Source organism: Entelurus aequoreus, linkage group LG09 (genome assembly GCF_033978785.1).
Source record: "Entelurus aequoreus isolate RoL-2023_Sb linkage group LG09, RoL_Eaeq_v1.1, whole genome shotgun sequence".
Lineage (NCBI taxonomy): Eukaryota > Metazoa > Chordata > Actinopteri > Syngnathiformes > Syngnathidae > Entelurus > Entelurus aequoreus.
Genome location: NC_084739.1, coordinates 17,099,330 through 17,123,222, shown reverse-complemented (window position 1 = coordinate 17,123,222; position 23,893 = coordinate 17,099,330). Strand labels below are relative to the sequence as shown.

At 37.5% G+C, this 23,893-nt stretch overlaps 1 protein-coding gene across 3 annotated transcripts in view; it reads right to left on the bottom strand.

Moving 5' to 3' along the window:
- Positions 1-1,283: 1,283 nt before the first annotated feature.
- marchf8 (membrane-associated ring finger (C3HC4) 8) overlaps positions 1,284-23,893 on the bottom strand; it is a 195,675-nt gene continuing 173,065 nt past the window's right edge. For 2 of the 3 annotated variants that reach the window (XM_062058204.1, XM_062058205.1), the window contains 4 exons: positions 15,496-15,676; positions 11,847-11,982; positions 9,498-9,512; positions 1,284-4,816 (listed from right to left, as the gene is read on the bottom strand). In XM_062058204.1, the coding sequence (XP_061914188.1) occupies positions 4,512-4,816; positions 9,498-9,512; positions 11,847-11,982; positions 15,496-15,676 (637 nt within the window). In that variant the 3' untranslated portion in view covers positions 1,284-4,511. The remainder of the gene's footprint in view (positions 4,817-9,497; positions 9,513-11,846; positions 11,983-15,495; positions 15,677-23,893) is intronic. The other variant, XM_062058206.1, reaches the window with a different exon arrangement.

Below are 23,893 nucleotides of genomic sequence, written 5' to 3'. Positions count from 1 at the left end.
GTTTGCCTCTGGAGATTCACACGGCAAACAGACTGGGGAGTTGGAAGAGAGGAAATCTAACGCTGCCTTTGTGCGCCTCCAGCCTCCCACCACCTGAGGGCGCTGTGAGGTGTGAACTCCAATTTTAAAAATGGGCTTTGTTTGCGATTAGTGTGTTGTATTTTTAAAACCCAAACTGAATAGAAGAGATAGACATTATTGTTGTATGATCATCTGGACATAACTGGACTATATATTCTACATGTAACATGCTTTGTTCTTTTGGATTAATTATGTTGCTGTAAAGAAAGGACCAGTAAAAGAGGTGATTTCAAGATGCTGACCAAGTTCGAAACGTCTTGAAGTGAGGCGATTGTGAAGCCCTTGTTGCATTTATTACCCGTGATACATGCACACCCACCTTGTGGAGGACAGCTGTGTGAAGTGTGAACACTACGAAATAAAAAAAAAGGCTTTGCTACATATCTTAAAATATGTTTGTTTTCTTACATGCTTTTTCCCTTTAGTCACCTACAGTGTAGCTCAACTGAATGCTATTGAATAAGGGGGGGGGGGGGGGGGGGGGGGGGGCTTGGTAAACCTGACTGCGTAGTGTTTCAGAAAGGCTTCACTACACATCTCAAAATATAAATTTTATTACATGTTTTTTCCCTTTAGTCACCTACAGTGTAGCTCAACTGAATGCTATTGAATAAGGGGGGGCTTGGTAAACCTGACTGCGTAGTGTTTCAGAAAGGCTTCACTACACATCTCAATATATACATTTTATTACATGTTTTTTCCCTTTAGTCAACTACAGTGTAGCTCAACTGAATGCTATTGAATAAGGGGGGGCTTGGTAAACCTGACTGCTTAGTGTTTCAGAAAGGCTTCACTACACATCTCAAAATATAAATTTTATTACATGTTTTTTCCCTTTAGTCACCTACAGTGTAGCTCAACTGAATGCTATTGAATAAGGGGGGGCTTGGTAAACCTGACTGCGTAGTGTTTCAGAAAGGCTTCACTACACATCTCAATATATACATTTTATTACATGTTTTTTCCCTTTAGTCAACTACAGTGTAGCTCAACTGAATGCTATTGAATAAGGGGGGGCTTGGTAAACCTGACTGCGTAGTGTTTCAGAAAGGCTTCACTACACATCTCAAAATATTTATGTTTATCTCCATGCTTTTCCTCCAGTGTAGGTCAATTGAATGCTATTGAATTAAAATGTGTATCCAAGCATTTAACTGATTTGTGTGTATTGGAAGTGTACTTAAAAAAAAAAAAAAAAAAAAAAAAAGAGGCTTCGCTACACATCTCAAAATATTTTTTGTTTTCCTCCATGCTTTTCCTCTAGTCACCCTAGTGTAGGTCAATTGAATGAGAAAGTGTTGCTAAACTTTTGACGGGTATGTGCATCAGAAAGGCTTCGCTACACATCCCAAAATATTTGTTGTTTTTCTAACTGCTTTTCCTCTAGTTTAAGTCAACTGAATGCTATTGAATGAGAAGGTTTTTTCAAAAATTTTACTGATTTGTGTGTATTAAGTGTACTTTTCTATAAAGGCTTTGCTATACATCTCAAAAATATTGTTTGTTTTTCTATGTGCTTTTCCTTTAGTCACCACTAGTGTAGGTCAACTGAATGCTATTGAATGAAAAAGGGATGCTGAACTTTAGACTGTTTTGGGTGTATCAGAAGTGTAAATATGTTTTTAAAAGGCTTCACTACACATATCAAAATATTGTTTTGTTTTCTTACATGCTTCTCCTCCAGCCACCTCTAGTGTAGGTCAACTGTACGTTTTTGAATAAAAAGGTGTCTCTAAACGTTTCAATGGTTTGTGTGTATTGGAAGTGTAAAAAAAAACGTGAAAAAAGGGCTTCACTACACATCTCAAAATATTTGTTTTCTTACATGCTTTTTCTCCAGTCACCTCTAGTGTAGGTCAACTGAAGGCTATTGAATAAGAAGGTGTCTCTTAACATTTGAATGGTTTGTGTGTATCAGATGTGTAAATATTTTTTTTGAAAAAGGCTTCACTACACATCTCAAAATATTAGTTTTATCACATGCTTTTCCTCCTAGTGTAGGTCAATTAAATCATATTGAATAAGAAGGTGTCACTAAAATTTGACTGGTTTGTGTGTATCAGATGTGTAAATATTTTTTTGAAAAAGGCTTTACTACACATCTCAAAATATTAGTTTTATTACATGTTTTTCCTCCTAGTGTAGGTCAATTAAATCATATTGAATAAGGTGTCTCTAAAATTTGACTGGTTCGTGTGTATCAGATGTGTAAATATTTTTTTGAAAAAGGCTTTACTACACATCTCAAAATATTAGTTTTATTACATGTTTTTCCTCCTAGTTTAGGTCAATTAAATCATATTGAATAAGAAGGTGTCTCTAAAATTTGACTGGTTCGTGTGTATCAGATGTGTAAATATTTTTTTTTTTTAAAGGCTTCACTACACATCTCAAAATATTAGTTGTATTATATACTTTTCGTCCTAGTGTAGGTCAATTAAATCATATTGAATAAGAAGGTGTCTCTAAACATTTGACTGGTTCGTGTGTATCAGATGTGTAAATATTTTTGGAAAAAGGCTTCACTACACATCTCAAAATAGTTTTATTACATGCTTTTCCTCCTGGTGCAGGTCAATTAAAGGCTATTGAATAAGAAGGTGTCTCTAAACATTTGACTGGTTCGTGTGTATCAGATGTGTAAATATTTTTTCTGAAAAAGGCTTCACTACACATCTCAAAATATTAGTTTCATTACATACTGTTCCTCCTAGTGTAGGTCAATTAAATCATATTGAATAAGAAGGTGTCTCTAAAATTTGACTGGTTCGTGTGTATCAGATGTGTAAATATTTTTTTTGAAAAAGGCTTCACTACACATCTCAAAATATTTGTTTTATTACATGCTTTTCCTCCTAGTGTAGGTCAATTAAATCATATTGAATAAGAAGGTGTCTCTAAACATTTGACTGGTTTGTGTGTATCAGATGTGTAAATATTTTTTTGAAAAAGGCTTTACTACACATCTCAAAATATTAGTTTTATTACATGTTTTCCCTCCTAGTGTAGGTCAATTAAATCATATTGAATAAGAATGTGTCTCTAAACATTTGACTGGTTCGTGTGTATCAGATGTGTAAATTTTTTTTTTTTTTAAAGGCTTCACTACACATCTCAAAATATTAGTTTTATTATATACTTTTCGTCCTAGTGTAGGTCAATTAAATCATATTGAATAAGAAGGTGTCTCTAAACATTTGACTGGTTTGTGTGTATCAGATGTGTAAATATTTTTGGAAAAAGGCTTCACTACACATCTCAAAATATTTGTTTTCTTACATGCTTTTCCTCCTCGTGTAGGCCAATTGAAGGCTATTGAATAAGAAGGTGTCTCTAAAATTTGACTGGTTTGTGTGTATCAGATGGGCAATTTTTTTTTTTTTTGAAAAAGGCTTTACTACACATCTTAAAATATTAGTTTTATTACATGCTTTTCTTCCTAATGTAGGTCAATTAAATCATATTGAATAAGATGTCTCTAAAATTTGACTGGTTTGTGTGTATCAGATAGGTAAATGTTTTTGGAAAAAGGCTTCACTACACATCTCAAAATATGTATTTTCTTACATGCTTTTCCTCCAGTCACCTCCAGTGTAACAACTGAAAGGTACTGAACAAGGAGGTGTATCTAAACATTTGACTGGTTTGTGTGCATCAGAAGTGTATTTTTTTTAAAATGCTTCGCTACACATCTCAAAACATTTTGTTTTCCGACGAGCTCTGGTGACACAAATGCTGCTTACCTCGATGGACTAAGATGAGGAACGCTTTATTGTGAGGTGTGAGGACACAGGGCAGACGTAGCAGGGGGACCGTCGGGCAAGGCAGCGGTGGATTTCTCCTTGAAAAAACTGCACAGGGAATATGGCGGTACATGTTTAGGTGACAGCAAATAATATGGAGGATATTTTTACAGCATGAAAATTGCTTGGTTGGAATATTTAAGGCTGTGCCAGTGTGGAATCATGTTTTTTTGTTTTTTTTTTACAGCTGTAAAAATATCCTGCAGGTGATACTTTGTTGTCATGTCAATGTAACGTCTTGATAACAGTAAAACGTATTTGTCACATTCTCAAAGCCTTCAGAAAGTGTGTGTCGGGTTAAATAAATACGTGGATTTCCGTCCACATGTGCAAGACGCTATGTGCTTGAGCCCCACAAAATACAAATAAAATTGTGAATTCATGTTCAAAAGCTTCTCCTTCCAACGTCGTCCGTGAGATTTGGGGAAATAAAAGCCCGTCCGAGTAAGACGACGAAGAAAAGAGGCTTTTTGCAAGCTAAAAAAGAAAAGTGCGTAAATGCAGCTCAGTTTGTGTGTCAGGTGGGTGGGCGGGGCTAAAGATGGACCGGAGTCCAGTTCCACAACAGGTCTGGTCCAGAACTAGGACTCATGAAAAAAGTCCCAGCTTCTCTCCAGGACATCCAGCTCACACATGGAGCACCTCCATACTGTAGTCGTCCGTCTCCGTATAGTGGGAGGAGTTTGTCTCCGACAGGGCGGGGGCCACAGTCTCCTTGCTGTCCACGCTGGGCTCCAAGAGGGGGGGCTTCTCCAGCGCCAGTTTTTTACACGAGTCCGGACGGTTCTGGACGTAGATGACGCGGTTGTAGGCCTTGAGTCTCCTCCATAGGTGGATGTAGACTTTGCACTGCACGTACATGAACACCAGTCCGCCCGTGAAGCCGATGGCCACCACCACCAGTTTGGTCCAGAAGGGCCACTCCATGATGCCTGGTGGAGGGAAGGGGGACAGGCCAAGGGACAGGGGACACAAACAAAAGAGACATGCTTCATGTCAGCCGCACCAGCTAAGGTGTGTGTGTGTGTGTGTTCTTGTATTAATACCCTTCTTGAGACATCAACAAGGAAAAGTACCTTCCATATGAACAAGTTAGGACCAAAATCGTGGTCCCGATACGGAAAACCGTTGCATCTAATAGACAGCCAAATACTAGAGTCTGTGAACATTGCTCCAAAGTCAGGATTTTTTGTGTGGATTTAATGTGCGTACAAAAGTAAACATTGACAGGTGCAAAGGCAGCAATATATGATAAAACAATATGGCAGCTAAATAACGACTTCCCTATTCATCCCCGAAAAAACCCGCCAGGTGAACAGCTGATTTTACGACTTTCGGTGCTGACGTAAGAAAACCCGCATCCCATATGTGACCGTAGGATGAACAAATACACTACGGTACTAAGACTATAGTGACCATTAACAGTTAGCTCCTACAGCTGTGTTGTCCAAAGTGCGGCACAGGGGCCATCTGTGGTCCGTGACTCGTTTGTCATCGGCCTTAAGCACATTACAAAAAACAAAAAATAGAGATCTCATTTGCATCCCTGGTGGTGAACTCTATTTAATTAGGGTGGTCCCAAAAAGGAGGGATTTTTCAAATTGACTGTGTGTCGGTTTTAAAAGTGCTCCCCCTCTGGTCAACATATGAAATAACAAGTGAGTGTAAAAATTTGAAGTGCTCCCCCTCTGGCCAACATATGAAATAACAAGTGTGTGTAAGAAATTGAAATGTGGCCCCTTTAGCTACATTTTAATTATTTTAAAAAAAAATAACAATAAAAAAATTAGATAGATAGATAGAGAGAGAGAGAGAGAGAGAGAGAGAGAGAGAGAGAGAGACCAATTACAAACAAAAAAAATTCCAAAAAATTAACTAAAAGCTTACCTTTTTATATTTTAATAGTATGTATGTATATATTAATAATGTTGTAAATACAAATCTTTATATATCTAGAAAGGGTGGTCCTAAAGAGGCAGTCATTTTTCAGAGGTCTCAAGAAGGTAAGAAATACATGAATGTGTGTGTGTGTGTGTGTGTTTGTGTCATATACATCCTCTTACAAGATGTCATACATTTGGACAGCATAGCATGACACTGCATGCAGTGCAGTGAGGTGTGTTTACCACTAGGGGACAGACTTTACCTTCACAAGTTGAACTTCCACAATGAAAACCACAACATTTCATAGTGAACTACATCATTATATTCACTTAAATGCACAGTTTGTGTTTGGTACTTATCTTAAGGGTCCCCTATTATACAATACGGGCTTTTTTCCAATATGTTGTTAAAGGAATGTGTGTCCCTGCAGCCTGTTGATGAGCACCACATGTGAACAAAAATCTGTCATCTCCCTCACTTGTTTGCTCCATTTTGGAGAAAAAGGGCGTTTAAATGTTGGCTTTTGAACTTCTGTGGTTTTATGGCGTCATAACAACACCACACCACCACAGTTGAGCCCAAACCGTGTGTAAGCTTTACAGCTTCATAAATAAGCAGGCTTTGCTACACATCTTCAAATAAAGTGACAGTCAGAAGCAAACGTGGGAGCTTTTTCATTATTTAGTTCCCTCCTGTTCCACTCCTTAATGTTACATACATACATACATATGTTACATACATACATACATACATAAATACACACACACACACACACACACACACACACACACACACATACATACATACATACATACATACATACATACATACATACATACATACATACATACATACATACATACATACATACATACATACATACATGCATACATACATACATACATACATACATACATACATACATACATACATACATACATACATACATACATACATACATGATGGCGTGGCGAAGTTGGTAGAGTGGCTGGGCCAGCAATCGGAGTGTTGCTGGTTACTGGGGTTCAATTCCCACCTTCTACCTTCCTAGTCACGTCTGTTGTGTCCTTGGGCAAGACACTTCACCCTTTGCCTCTGATGGCTGCTGGTTAGCGCCTTGCATGGCAGCTCCCGCCATCAGTGTGTGAATGTGTGTGTGAATGGGTGAATGTGGAAATACTGTCAAAGCGCTTTGAGTACCTTGAAGGTAGAAAAGCGATATACAAGTACAACCCATTTATTTATTTATTTATACATATATATATATATTTATTTATACATTATATATATATATATATATATATATATATATATATATATATATATATATATATATATATATATATATATATATATATATATATATATATATATACATATTAGGGATGTCCGATAATGACTTTTTTGCCGATATCCGATATTCCGATATTGTCCAACTCTTAATTACAGATACCGATATCAACCGATACCGATATATACAGTCGTGGAATTAACACATTATTATGCCTAATTTGGACAACCAGGTATGGTGAAGATAAGGTCCTTTTTAAAAAAATTAATAAAATAAAATAAGATAAATAAATTAAAAACATTTTCTTGAATAAAAAAGAAAGTAAAACAATATAAAAACAATTACATAGAAACTAGTAATTAATGAAAATGAGTAAAATTAACTGTTAAAGGTTAGTACTATTAGTGGACCAGCAGCACGCACAACCATGTGTGCTTACGGACTGTATCCCTTGCAGACTGTAATGATATATATTGATATATAATGTAGGAACCAGAATATTAATAACAGAAAGAAACAACCCTTTTGTGTGAATGGGGGAGGGAAGTTTTTTGGGTTGGTGCACTAATTGTAAGTGTATCTTGTGTTTTTTATGTTGATTTAATAAAAAAATACAAAAAAAATGATATCGATAATAAAAAAAACGATACCGATAATTTCCGATATTACATTTTAAAGCATTTATCGGCCGATAATATAAGTGTATCTTGTGTTTTTTATGTTGATTTAATAATTTATTTATTTTTTAAATACAAAAAAAATGATACCGATAATGAAAAAAACGATACCGATAATTTCCGATATTACATTTTAAAGCATTTATCGGCCGATAATATACATATACTCTTGGCATTCTCTAGATGAGCTTCAAGCACACCTGTGAAGTGAAAACCATTTCAGGTGACTACCTCTTGAAGCACATCAAGAGTGTGCAAAGCAGTAATCAGAGCAAAGGGTGGCCATTTTGAAGAAACTAGAATATAAAACATGTTTTCAGTTATTTCACCTTTTTTTGTTAAGTACATAACTCCACATGTGTTCATTCATAGTTTTGATGCCTTCAGTGACAATCTACAATGTAAATAGTCATGAAAATAAAGAAAACGCATTGAATGAGAAGGTGTGTCCAAACTTTTGGCCTGTATTGTATACATACACACACAATATATATATATATATATATATATATATATATATATATATATATATATATATATATATATATATATATATATATATACATACACTGTATATATATATGTATATATATATACACTACCGTTCAAAAGTTTGGGGTCACCCAAACAATTTTGTGGAATAGCCTTCATTTCTAAGAACAAGAATAGACTGTCGAGTTTCAGATGAAAGTTGTCTTTTTCTGGCCATTTTGAGCGTTTAATTGACCCCACAAATGTGATGCTCCAGAAACTCAATCTGCTCAAAGGAAGGTCAGTTTTGTAGCTTCTGTAACTAGCTAAACTGTTTTCAGATGTGTGAACATGATTGCACAAGGGTTTTCTAATCATCAATTAGCCTTCTGAGCCAATGAGCAAACACATTGTACCATTAGAACACTGGAGTGATAGTTGCTGGAAATGGGCCTCTATACACCTATGTAGATGTTGCACCAAAAACCAGACATTTGCAGCTAGAATAGTCATTTACCACATTAGCAATGTATAGAGTGTATTTCTTTAAAGTTAAGACTAGTTTAAAGTTATCTTCATTGAAAAGTACAGTGCTTTTCCTTCAAAAATAAGGACATTTCAATGTGACCCCAAACTTTTGAACGGTAGTGTACATACATACACACACACACACACACACACACACACACCTAAATACATATACACAAGGACACAACGGCAGTGACTGGGATGGATGGAGGAAGCTGGATCAATGAGCTGGATTTGTACCAGGAACACTCAAGTTTCAGAACGACTGCTTTTCCGTCGTAGCCATATTAGGCGATATTTGATACAAGGCTATATTTGATACTGTATATGGCTTCTATTAAGTTGGGCAAGAGTAGTAGAGTTACAGTGTACATGTAAAAAGTGGATAAAGTACACAATAGTGCTTCCTGGAGACACACACTAGGGCTAGGACAAACACAGCTCATTAGTATTAAAGCTACAGACACACAATACGGACTGTCTACTAAAAGCACTTTCAAACAGTCTAAGTTGCAGAATGGATTTTGGGCAATACTTGTTATTAATACAGTATAATATGGGACCTTTGCAATTATTCACAATATTAACAATTTGTTTGTAATGGTCTTATACTAGAATTTAAGAGTGCATATAAGTCTAACTATCCTTTTAAAGGTGAGGAAGGATTTACCGGTATATACTGTATATCAACACAAACAGGGAAAATCAATGCAAAAAGAAGGGTTAATGGGCGGGAAGAACATTAAAAAGTCAAATGTTTACCTGGGATACTCCGGGCTGCATGAGTAAAGAAAATATAAGTTCAATGTAAAAACCACACAGATTGTATAATTGTTATTTATCACATCATATCATTAGAACGATTCTTGACTTGGTTTGCTGGCATCGCTATGGCGACGGAGCGTGACAGCAGCCTCGCAGGGACGTTAACAAGTCTGATTAATCAGGTGGGACTAAATGTGGACAGCTTGCGCTCCCATCTGTACAACGTCTCCGACACATTAATATGCAGGGGATCAACGAGCGCTAACAGAAAGAGTCTGATGACTCATCAGTAAAAACACCTCTAAAAAGGGCTGCTTTTTGTTTCGCCTCTTTTACAACAAGCCTCCTTGTCAGTAGAGGGCACTAAGATGCCACACAGAATATAGATAATAATGACAAACAATAAGCCGGGTGATGGAGATGGATTGAATATAAGCATATATTGTATATGTCCATTACAGTTCATTTTAATACATTAGTAAATTTCCTGCCTTTAAACAGGTGAGAAACAACCTCAAACTACATAATCTTAATACAAATCATTCGTTTTATTTTGCATTCTATTATTTTGTTACACACATTTTTGGGTCTTGTTTTTTTGTCTTTAAGTCTAAAATCAGAATAAAATTCGGTTTTGCTGAAATATATTTTTGTACAACTTAACAACAAAGTTAGCATCATATGGGGTTTATAAATGTTAAAATACTGTACAATTACATTATAAACCATGAATACAAATAATTTCAAACAACCATTTTCAATTTACTCTAATCGTTAAACTTTAGTTAGTGACATAAATGAAGTTTTGACTTATTTTACATCTTCAGAATTTTTGTAACTATATTTTTTACATTTCTATTTCAATATTGATCCAAATGATAGTAAAAAAACAAAAAAACAAAAACAAAACCAATTTTTTACATGCAATTTATAACCAGCTGGATTTTTTTATTTTTTTATTTTTCTCTTAACCTTTGTCTTAAAAAATATTTATTAAAAAAAATATCAAAGTGTCTAGGGTTTATAATATAATTAATTATATTATAAACCCTGGACACTTTGATATTTGTTTTTATAAATATTTTTTAATATTATATTAATATATATTATATATTCTAATATTAATATATAAATTAATAATATTACAATATTAATTAATATATATTATATTGTTTTTAATAATGTAATTAATTATATTATATTTTATTAATTATGTTATAATTTTTAGAACTTATGAGAATGTATTTTTTTTCTACCCCAGCAAAATGTACCATATTAACAGAATAGAACATTTGCTCAGACATACCAAAGTTTGTTGGAATGTGGTCAAATAAATGAAAATTTAAGTATATTGTCAAGTGCTACCGCTACTGCTGCGGTTACAATTCTTTTAGTGTGATATTAAGTAATATATGATATATGTAAGTCCATCAATTGACAATTAATTGAAGAGTCTTCAATAGTCGCCGGGTGTGCGGTCTACAATGGTCGGCGTCTCAAATTGACAGCAGGTCATTACCAGCTATGGCTGTAGGCAATCCCCTGATAAAACTGTTGAGTCAGTAATAAATTATACTGACTGAACTACCGTATTTTTCGGACTATAAGTGACAGTTTTTTTCATAGTTTGGCCGGGGGTGCGACTTATACTCAGGAGCCACTTATGTGTGAAATTATTAACACATTACCGTAAAATATCAAATAAAATGATTTATCTCATTCACGTAAGAGACTAGACGTATAAGATTTCATGGGATTTAGCGATTAGGAGTGACAGATTGTTTGGTAAACGTATAGCATGTTCTATATGTTATAGTTATTTGAATGACTCTTACCATAATATGTTACGTTAACATACCAGGCACGTTCTCAGTTGGTTATTTATGAGTCATATAACGTACACTTATTCAGCCTGTTGTTCACTATTCTTTATTTATTTTAAATTGCCTTTCAAATGTCTATTCTTGGTGTTGGGTTTTATGAAATACATTTCCCCAAAAAATGCGACTTATATATGTTTTTTTCCTACTTTATTATGCATTTTCGGCCGGTGCGACCTATACTCTGGAGCAACTTATAGTCCGAAAAATTCGGTACTGGCTTTATACTGAGTCTGTATTCATTTTAAGTTTGTTACTTACCGCTATTAAAACATTGGTTCTGTTGCCGGTATGTTGTGCAAAAACACTTGTTTATGAACGACCATGTGGCAAAAGGGCTATTTTCTCTAGCACCCCAAATCATTATCAGAGTACCAACGACTAAGGACTGTCTGTGCAATGTGTGCCCATGATGCCCATGTATGCTATATTATATCTCATGGCCACGTCGCCTTGGTGCACCGACCTTGTTTGATTTCATCCGCCGTCCTGTCGATGAGCACGTAGAGCGACCAAACCACGCATGTGATGGCGATGACGTGGAAGGTGACCGAGCACATGATCTTCCTCCTCTCGCTCGCTGTCATCTGAAGCTTCTCCCACTGTGGCCGAGAGAGGGAAGAGGTTCCGGTCACACACAAACACACACACACACACACACACTTATAAAACATGTTATGTGCTACTGTCCAATTAAGGCTTTTACACACATGAAGTACCACTCTGCATTGCTTATGAATACAAATTTTAACATCAATTTTCCACCCCCACACTGCAAAAACTGAAATCTAAGTAAGATTAAATATCTCAAATAAGGGTGATATTTGCTTATTTTCTGTCTGATAAGATCATTCTTCTCACTAAGCAGATTTTATGTTAGAGTGTTTTACTTGTTTTAAGGGTTTTGGTCCTAAATTATCTCAGTAAGATATTACAGCTTGTTGCTGAGATTTTATGACCTATATTGAGTAAAACATGCTTGAAACTAGAATATCAACTGTTGCAAAGCTGTGTCATCAACACTCACAACTATAAAACAACTTTTTTTAAATAATAATTTCTTATTTCAAGCATGAAAAAAAAAATCATGACTTTGACACAATTTTGTCTCATAATTAAAACAGATGGACTTTGCCGTTTTATTTTCAATGAAACAATAGAAAATAGGTACTCATAAAGTAGTACAGTTGGGACAGTACAGTAAACTGACAGTTAATATTTAAACATTTAACATGTGACATTTCTAATAATTTTGAACATGCACATTCAGATGAATTCTTCAAAATTACAATTAAAAAATGTTTGGCCAGGGGCCGGGTTGTATATATGCGCACTAATTGACTGAAAGAGCACGCACTTGGCGCGATGATGTCATGTTATCGATGGAAAAATTAGCATTTTTAGACCATATGATTTGCTTGAGCGGCTAGGAGACCCCGAGAGTAACAAGCGGTTGCCTTGTTGCCTTTCCATTAAGAACAATAAATTAGTTTTTAGTACAAGTTTGCTGGTTTCAAGAAATGTAATGCAGAGCGCATATTATTATGTCAAGATAAAGGCACTAGCATTTACTTAATTTAAGAATATTTTTCAACATATTGAGCAAAAAGGTCTCTTTTTTTTTTCTACCAAGAAAAGTGCACTTGTTATTAGTGAGAATATACTTATTTTAAGGTATTTTTGGGTTCATTGAAGTTAGCTAATTTTACTTGTTTTGGAAAGTCTTGACAAGCCAAATTTTCTTGTTCTATTAGCAGATAATTTTGCATAGTTCAAATAAAATACCCCCAATTGTTGTTTGTTTTTTTCTTATTTTTGAACACTGACTTTTTGCAGTGCAGTCTGTGTAGCTTTAGCTGATGTATGCAAGTACGCGCGATGATTGCGTGGCGGTGGGCAGCATGTGTTTTGCAAAGGCAACGGGACGACTATAAAAAGCATTAGCATACTGTAGAGTGATTTTTCAAAGTAGTGGCAGCTGCCTACCAGCAGGAGTGACATATTGCAAGGCATTTTTGGAACTTGCCAGGAAATAAAGGTATGTTTAATCACACCTAAAGAGTGAAAGCAGATAAAGTGTTGGCTCTGGTGGGCATTTTGCAGAGAAGCCGGGAGCGTGAGACGAATATTTAAAGAAGATACTGTGATCCTAAGCCAATGCCAACATTATTAAGCATGATAGACAAGGGGTAGCTACAGTAGATGAAGTAACACGTTGTGACATCTACTGTCACTGCATGCATGATGCTGTACTGTACATCAGCATGCATCAGCATGTGTTCACTTAAAGACAGGAAGCTTATGAAGTCAAGATCGTCATCAGCGACCATGCATATTCATATGTGCAGCTAATGAAGACCAGCTTTTTAATTAGGTATGGGACTGATAGGAGCCTCACAATACAACACTATTTACAAGTTCCGTTCAAAAAAAGGGCTTCAAAGCACAAGTGCAATCCTTATAGCTTTTTTTTTTGTTTACAGCTCGTGGTATTTTAGTCACGTTTCCTGCAAAACGCACATATCAGCACGCGGCAGGAGGAGTGAGAATTGTCACCTTTGGATGGTCCTAAGTTCCAAAAATGTGGAATAACTGTCAATCATGTGGAATTTGAGGGCTCCAACGTTCACACTACTTAAGTGCTGTGTCATTGCTACATCTTAAAATATAGAAAACTGTCTTTTTAATAATGGTACACCGCAAAAAGTCAGTGTTCAAAAACAAGGGGAAAAAATAAAAAAATTAGGGGTATTTTACTTGAACTAAGCAAAATTATCTGCCAATAGAACAAGAAAATTGGGCTTGTCAAGACTTTTCAAAACAAGTCAAATTAGCTAACCTCAATGAACCCCAAAATACCTTAAAATAAGTATATTCTCACTAATAACAAGTGCACTTTTCTTGATAGAAAAAAATATTATGAGCCCTTTTTTCTCAGTATGTTGAAAAATATTCTTGAATTAAGTAAATGCTAGTGCCATTTTCTTGACATAATAATATGCGCTCGGCATTACATTCCTTGAAACCAGCAAACTTATACTAAAAACAAGTTTATTTTTCTTAATGGGAAGGCAACAAGGCCACTGCTTGTTACTCTCGGGGTCTACGAGCCGCTCAGGCAAATCATATGGTCTAAAAAGGCATTTTCCCATCGATAACATGACATCATCGCGCCAAGTGCGTGCTCTTTCAGTCAATTAGTGCGCAAGGAATATATATATATATATATATATATATGTATATAAATATATATACATATATATCATCATATAGCGGGGGGTGTATATTGTAGCGTCCCGGAAGAGTTAGTGCTGCAAGGGGTTCTGGGTATTTGTTCTGTTGTGTTTATGTTGTGTTACGGTGCGGATGTTCTCCCGAAATGTGTTTGTCATTCTTGTTTGGTGTAGGTTCACAGTGTGGCGCATATTTGTAACAGTGTTAAAGTTGTTTATACGGCCACCCTCAGTGTGACCTGTATGGCTGTTGACCAAGTATGCCTTGCATTCACTTGTGTGTGTGAAAAGCCGTAGATATTATGTGATTGGGCCGGCACGCAAAGGCAGTGCCTTTAAGGCGAGCCCCCAATATTGTTGTCTGGGTGGAAATCGGGAGAAATTCGGGAGAATGGTTGCCCCGGGAGATTTTCGGGACGGGCACTGAAATTCGGGAGTCTCCCGGGAAAATCGGGAGGGTTGGCAAGTAGGACTGGGAGACGCAACTGCTCTGTATTTCTCCCTACGTCCGTGTACCACTCCATACAGCAGCGTTTTAAAAAGTCATATATTTTACTTTTTGAAACCGATACCGATAATTTCCAATATTACATTTTAAAGAATTTATCGGCCGATAATATATCATTGCTAGAAAATCATATCTTTAGATTTTTCTGCCATTGATCATGTAAGGTAAGCATTTATTCAAGTGCAAGTGTAATGCTCGTTACACCAATCACTTTTTTATAAATGTCCTATTGCAGTTGGTACCTGAACTAAAAGGACCATAAAGCTACTGTCCAGTTATTTTGTTCATCACAAACAATGTCCTGATGGGTGGAAATTGGCCTTCTGTATGAATCATATTGCTGGAAGCGTTAAGGCATGCAATCGAGGTCTCACCTTGCGTAGAGGCTTCAGCTTGGTCTCCATGATAAACTCGTACTTGCAGAGCTCACAGCAGCGAGTGTCCGAGCTCTTGATCCACTGCTGCAGACATGACTGGTGCACAAAGCGCAGGCTGCCCGTGCAGTGACACGGCGTGATCAGAGGACTCTCGTCGTCGCCTTCGCAGTGACAGATCCTGCACAAGAGCAAGATTACAGTCAGTCGTCATGGCAGATGATACAGATCTGAGAGTCATTTGACAGAAGCTATAGATTATATTGGGTTCAATCAGGTACACCTGCACATCTAATGAGATCAAATACAAGGCTGACATCCCATCTGGAGACATTATTGCTCAGTTTTGATTGGCATGCTGTGGTTGTGGTCTGCAGCAATAGTTTTCCTCCCTCATTGAGCAAAATAAGGTAAATGAATGTCATGTTGATGATTATGCTTATGTACAGTACAGGTTGCTGATTATGCATACTTTCCTCAAGGGAAAAAAAACAGCCTAAACAAAAAAGGTGTCCCTTAAATGGGATTGTCCTTATCCTGGTTCAGGTCAGGATATAAGAACGCACATGCACACGTCAGAACGTGACTTTGCAGGATCACGACTACTTTCAGATGAGAGGGACACCTAGAAGGACAACTGACGTATATATCAATTGTCATTAGAGACAGCACTCTTGGAAGCTGATTCTCTGGCAAATTATTGAAAAGGTTAGCGCAAAGGTTTTATTTAATGCAGTAATGTCATTTTCCAAAGAAAAGCAAGCATATCAGTTAAACGTTTAGACCAGGGATACATTGTTTTGGGGGCCAAATTTCCAGAAAGCTAAGGACCATGGTCCCGGATTTTTCCCTTAAAGGCCTACTGAAACCCACTACTAGTGACCACGCGGTCTGATAGTTTATATATCAATGATGAAATCTTAACATTGCAACACATGCCAATACGGCCGGGTTAACTTATAAAGTGCAATTTTAAATTTCCCGGGAAACATCCGGCTGAAAACGTCTCGGTATGATGACGTTTGCGCGTGACGTCACGGATTGTGCGGAAGTATTGGGATACAATACAAACAGCGTCTGTTTTCATCACAAAATTCCACAGTATTCTGGACATCTGTGTTGGTGAATCTTTTGCAATGTGTTTAATGGACAAGGAAGACAGCAAAGAAGAAAGCTGTAGGTGGGATCGGTGTATTAGTGGCTGGCTACAGCAACACAACCAGGAGGACTTTGAGTTGGATAGCAGACGCGCTACCGTGAGTATGCAGCTTTCTTCCAAACATTTGATCGCTTGCCCGTCCGTGCGTGCCGCTATGTGCATGTCACGTACGTAACTTTGGGGAAATATATGTGCTGTATGAACTTTGCGGAAGTGAACGGTACTTTGGGCTGTGGGATTGAGTGTGTTGTGCGGGTGTTTGAGTTGTATTGGTGGGTTATATGGACGCGAGGGGGGAGGTGTTTGTTATGCGGATTAATTTGTGGCATATTAAATATAAGCCTGGTTGTGTTGTGGCTAATAGAGTATATACCTGTATATGTCTTGTGTTTATTTACTGTTTTAGTCATTCCCAGCTGAATATCAGGTCCCACCCGCCTCTCACAGCATCTTCCCTATCTGAATCGCTTGCACTGCCCTCTAATCCTTCACTTTCACTTTCCTCATCCACGAATGTTTCATCCTCGCTCAAATTAATGGGGTAATCGTCGCTTTCTCGTTCCGAATCGCTCACGCTGCTGGCGTTCATGATTGAAAACAATGTGCAGATGTGAGGAGCTCTACAACCTGTGACGTCACGCTACTTCCGGTACAGGCAAGGCTTTTTTTTTATCAGCGACCAAAAGTTGCGAACTTTATCGTCGCTGTTCTCTACTAAATCCTTTCAGCAAAAATATGGCAATATCGCGAAATGATCAAGTATGACACATAAAATGGATCTGCTATCCCCGTTTAAATAAGAAATCTCATTTCAGTAGGCCTTTAACTATAAGTCTTATTTTGTATATTCCGGACAACCGGTGTCCTTTACATTTTGGCCTGTTTGTTTTTTTCAGAGTTACAGACTGGAGCGCTCCGCTCTTCTGCAAAAATGTGAGTGCCTCACAAGGTTTTCGAAGTGAACTTACGTGTCACCAGTTGAATAGCTCAAATGATGAAAAAGAGAGGACCTAAAAATGGAACTTTAAGAAACATGACTCGTCTAAAGATATAAAGATATGACTTAAACAAGCTACAGAAACACCTTACTAACATAAATCACATTGTAAAAAATGTAACTGCCAAAAAGAAGGGAACTGAAAGGGGTGCCTGAAGGAAAGCCTCAGTTATGCAAATGACAGAAAAATGCCAATGCAACGATTCGCCGATGTGTAAACAGTGGTTCAAGTTCCTCTATACAACAAGAGCACACTAGTGCTGTTAGGAATTCCCTGCAAAAATATTTGTTTCCCAAGTTTTGAACTGAACTTGTGAGCCAATATAGTGTATAGATTTGCCCCGAGCCGCCAGTTGAATATTCCTGGTCTAAATACACCTGTTCACTCTGCAAATAGAGCAGGGGTGTCAAACGAGGTTAGGTTTGTAGTTATGTTACCTTTAATTCGGCTATCATGGCGTCATTTTGACAATTGTTTTGATTCTAATTTTAATATTTGAATGATGATCATGTGTTGTGGCAGTTGTGGATGTCATCAATGCGGCGGTTTGAGGAAACACTTTTTCAAACACGCCAACATTAGACTGCTGAACAGGAAGTGGTTAAAGTTCAGTGGCTTTGTAAATACACTGTCTTGAAACGACACCAAACCAACTTGAAGTGTTTTGCCAAAAGGATTATTTGTAATGTGTACATTTTCAGAAAGTGCTCAGTCTATTTTTGGCCAAAGTAAGACAAAGAAAACAATTTTGAAGTTTTCTTTGATTTTAAATGATTATGCCATGATAAAACCAGTCTGCGTGGGAATAGATTTTCCTCCATGCGGCCCCTGAGCTACAATGAGTTTGACACCCCTGGCCTAGAGGAAGTATCTCCAACCTTTAGACCAGTGGTTCTTAACCTGGGTTCGATCGAACCCGAGGGGTTCGGTGAGTCGGCCTCAGGGGTTCGGCGAAGCCTCCGCTACGGAGGTCAAGACACATCAGACTTATCGTGTAAATAAAAACTTCTCACTATCAGCGTATTATGGATACCCCCAAAAGATGTTCCCTCTAATTTTCCATCTGATTTGCAGGTTGTTTGATTGATCGATTGAAACTTTTACTAGCAGATTGCAAAGGAAGAGAATACATTATATGAAACAGTACAGTTTACACAGTACAGTACATATTCCGTACAATTGACCACTAAATGGTAACACCCGAATAAGTTTTTCAACTTGTTTAAGTCGGGTTCCACGTTAATCAATTCATGGTAATGTGTGTAAGGTGTGTAATTTGTTGTGAGTTCATGCACTGTGTTGGTTTTGTTCTTTGAACAAGGTGATGTTCATGCACGGTTCATTTTGTGCACCAGTAAAAAAAAATATAAGTTTTTCTTGAATTTGAAAATTTGTTTTAAAAATTTTTCACTAAAGAAGGGTTCGGTGAATGCGCATATGAAACTGGTGGGGTTCGGTACCTCCAACAAGGTTAAGAACCACTGCTTTAGACTGTACTATACATACTTCAATATTTCTTACATACATGTCTTTCATTAGATAAAGGGGTTAGGGTTCCTTCGAGCTAAACAAATGCATTGACTCAAACGTTCAGTTTGCCAGCAGCATGTGTACAAGCAGACTGCACACCCACGTGTTGAGGGCACTGGCTGGAAATAAAAGGTAGTTAGCATTGCTTGAGCGGTGAAACACACATCCTGTTTGGCAGTAATTGTAGCGTGGCACAGGTGATGTCGGGACATGTCAGCATTCAGTGTGCGGTTAAGTACTACAAACTTTCTATCCGTATGTCAAATTGTAAAAACAGAACTCAAAGTCAACCTCCTGCTGTGAACTCACGCTTACAGCCACCTGACAGGAAGCTGCCATGACGTCATTGTTTGGGTGTGCGTGTGTGTTTACAGAGACGACAAAGCCAATTTGAAGCCAATAATCCACCAGAGGACCTCAGGTTCTTTGCTCTCTCTCTCTCGTGTTTTCTCATCAAAGCACAGCTGATGTTTATGTACACTATAATCAGGGACGAGGACTTTTATCGTGCTTGTTTGGTTTGTTTGCAGTGGTGGATTACATATCACACTGGGAGTTGTCTAATATTGTAAGTGAAAAATATTGATTACTACAACCCCATTAAAAATGTATCAACGTATTGTGAAATCAATATCTGAGTGTATGACAAAACAAAGCAGCGTGCTAATGACTGTTGACAATGCTCCATTTCCACTGCAGAGTAACTTTACTCGGCAGTTTTCCCCACAATCGTACCACTCGACATCGTGGAAAACCATGTTGATCAAAGGCATCAGCCAAAACAAGACATGCTATAAGTACAGTAACAACATCAGGGGAGTCCACTACTTTTCATCATCTACACTACCGTTCAAAAGTTTGGGGTCACCCAAACAATTTTGTGGAATAGCCTTCATTCTAAGAACAACAATAGACTGTCGAGTTTCAGATGAAAGTTATCTTTTTCTGGCCATTTTGAGCGTTTAATTGACCCCACAAATGTGATGCTCCAGAAACTCAATCTGCTCAAAGGAAGGTCAGTTTTGTAGCTTCTGTAATGAGCTAAACTGTTTTCAGATGTGTGAACATGATTGCACAAGGGTTTTCTAATCATCAATTAGCCTTCTGAGCCAATGAGCAAACACATTGTACCATTAGAACACTGGAGTGATAGTTGCTGGATATGGGCCTCTATACACCTATGTAGATATTGCACCAAAAACCAGACATTTGCAGCTAGAATAGTCATTTACCACATTAGCAATGTATAGAGTGTATTTCTTTAAAGTTAAGACTAGTTTAAAGTTATCTTCATTGAAAAGTACAGTGCTTTTCCTTCAAAAATAAGGACATTTCAATGTGACCCCAAACTTTTGAACGGTAGTGTACATTCCACCTCTTGTCAACATTTTCCATACATTTAAAACACATTTTTACTGTTATGCAGACGACACCCAGCTCTACCTCTCCATCAAAACCACCTCTTTTCTTCCTCATTCCTCCCTCGATGAACCCAAGCAGTGGTTCTCATCCAATTTCCTTCAACTCAACAGCAATAAAAACAAAATCTTACTTGTAGCTACCAAATCCAGTCCAGCCAAAACCAACAGCTTGTACATTACTCTCGGCAATTCCTCCATCTCACCCTCCTCCCCAGTTAAGAGTCTGGGTGTCATCCTCCGGCATAACATAAACAACATTACCAGGTCTGCTTACTTTCATCTACGCAATATTAATAATCGCCTTCTCCCCACATACTGATGCCATACTGGTTCATAGCCTTGTCACCCCCCCCCCCCCCCCCCCCCCCCCCGCCTGGACTACTGCAACTCTCTCCTGTTCTGCAGCAACTCCACTGGCTACCCATCAAACACCGTATCCAATTAAAATAATTATTTTCACTTTCAAAGCAATCCATAACCTTTTCCCGTCTTATCTTTCTGACCTGCTCCATGTCACCACGCCCTCACGTTCCCTAAGATCCTCGTCTTCCGTCCATCTCACTGTCCCCTTAAATAGACTGTCCACCATGGGGGCCCGAGCTTTCAGCCGCTCAGCCCCTCATGCTTGGAACTCACTACCACCAGACCTTTGCCATATGGACTCAATTTCCCTCTTCAAATGAAGACTCAAAACATACCTATTCCTGTCTGCTTATTCACTGTAAATTGTATCTATCTTTGTTGTTGATGTTTTTATCCAATTGATTTTATTGTTTTGTTTTTGTCCTTGAATGCCTAGAAAGGCGCCTTATAAGAAACATTTATTATTAATATTATTATTATTATATTGAGAGACAAGTATTCACGCTGTAAGAGCGGAAATCCGCCACTACAAGCCCAGGGAGCGTGCATTACCACAGCTTGCAGAAAAGCTCCAGAAGCGTGCACGGAAACCTTTATCACTATTATTAACTCGAAGAAAACACAGCCTACTTCTGCCATTTGGCAAAACTGAAACTTTACCAGGAAGGCAAAGTGTGCCGTGGGGGAAATTTGCTGAATATTAGGGCTGTGAATCTTTGGGTGTCCCACGATTCGATTCAATATCGATTTTGTTTTCAATTCAACACGATTCCCGATTCAAAAACGATTTTATTCCCGATTCAAAAGGATTCTCTATTCATTCAATACATAGATTTCAGCAGGATCTACCCCAGTCTGCTGACATGCAAGCAGTGTATTAGATTTTTGTAAAAAGCTTTTATAATTGTAAAGGACAATGTTTTATCAACTGATTGCAATAATGTAAATTTGTTTTAACTATTAAATGAACCAAAAATATGACTTATTTTATCTTTGTGAAAATATTGGACACAGTGTGTTGTCAAGCTTATGAGATGCGATGCAAGTGTAAGCCACTGTGACACTATTGTTCATTTATTTTTATTTTTTATAAATGTCTAATGATAATGTCAATGAGGGATTTTTAATCACTGCTATGTTGAAATTGTAACTAATATTGATACTATTGTTGATAATATTCATTTTTGTTTTACTACTTTTGGTTTGTTCTGTGTCGTATTTGTGTCTCCTCTCAATTGCTCTGTTTATTGCAGTTCTGAATGTTGCTGGGTCGGGTTTAGTTTTGGAATTGGATTGCATTGTTATGGTATTGCTGTGTATTGTTTTGTTGGATTAATTTAAAAAAAAAAAAAAAAAAAATTTTTAATTTTTTAAAAAATATCTAAAAAAATAAATCGATTTTTTAAAAATGAGAATCGATTCTGAATCGCACAATGTGAGAATCGCGATTCGAAATCGAATCGACTTTTTCCCACACCCTTACTGAATATACTTCTTTTTTGGCACATTGGACATGATGACATCACGCTACCACCATATAAAAAGAAGATATAGAAAAATATAGTTTTATTTAATTGAAGGCTCCACGCCACGGCTCTTCTTTTTTAATTGTAAAATACTTGACTATACAGTATTGCTTATTTTGATATACTGGGAGGTTATAGAACACTGCTCTTCTTTTTTGAATGTATAGTTACTTCTGCAACAATTGACAATTGGAAACAAATTGTAATAAAGTAGTGAATTTTAAAAATATGGGTTTAGTTTAGTTTTTATTTTCATCATGGTATCAAAATGGGAGAATTGGGAAAATTCATAGTTAATATCTACTAGTGAAATTCTGGTATTGTGACGACCCTATTAGAGACATATACACAGTGGGTCTGGGTTGCTTTTTGCCTCTAGCGCAGTGGTTCTTAACCTGGGTTCGATCGAACCCTAAGGGTTCGGTGAGTTGACCTCAGGGGTTCGGTTGAGCCTCCGCCGCTGTGGTCAAGACCCACCCTACTCATCGTGTAAATAAAAACTTCTCCCTATCGGTGTATTATGAATACCCCCAAACGATGTTCCCTGTAATTTTCCATCTGATTTGCATGTGTGTAATTTGTTGTGAGTTCATGCACTGTGTTGGTTTTGTTCTTTGAACAAGGTGATGTTCATGCACGGTTCATTTTGTGCACCAGTCAAAAAACATATTGTGGAGGTTGCCTCCCAGCGGGTTCTTGCTGATCACACACGTGAGCTGGAGACCGGCGTTCCGGGTTTAACAAAGTTTTATTTTTCATTAAAGATCTACACGACACTCGACTTTTCAGTCCACTCCTCCGTGTTCCGCGTGCTTTTGTCTCTCCAAGCCCTCCTCTTCCTCCTGCTCCCGGCCGCTACTGATAAGAATAACAGGTGATTAGACAACTAACCCCAGCTGGGCAATCTAATCACCTGTCAGCTGTGTTCCAAAGCCGGCCCTGGCACACCCCGCTCCTGCAGCAAGCGTGCCGACCACGCCCCCCTCCACGCATATACTGTAACTTTCGTCTTGAATTTGAAAAAAATACAATTTTATTTTTCACTAAAGAAGGGTACGGTGAATGCGCATATGAAACTGGTGGGGTTCGGTACCTCCAACAAGGTTAAGAACCACTGCTCTAGCGTGAGAGAAGAATGTGTGAAAAATGCACTACGGACCTGATAAGACCTAATAAGTCTGAAAGAAAAAGAGATGATACAGTAAAATGCTACCTGGTGGTGGTTTGAGTACCGTATTTTCTGGACCATAGGGTGCACCGGATTATAAGGCACACTGCCGATGAGCGGGTCTATTCAGGTCTATTTTCATACAAAAGGCGAACCGGATTATAAAGGGGTCATATTATGATTTGTTTTCTAAATGTAAAACATTTCTTTGTGGTCTACATAACATGTAATGG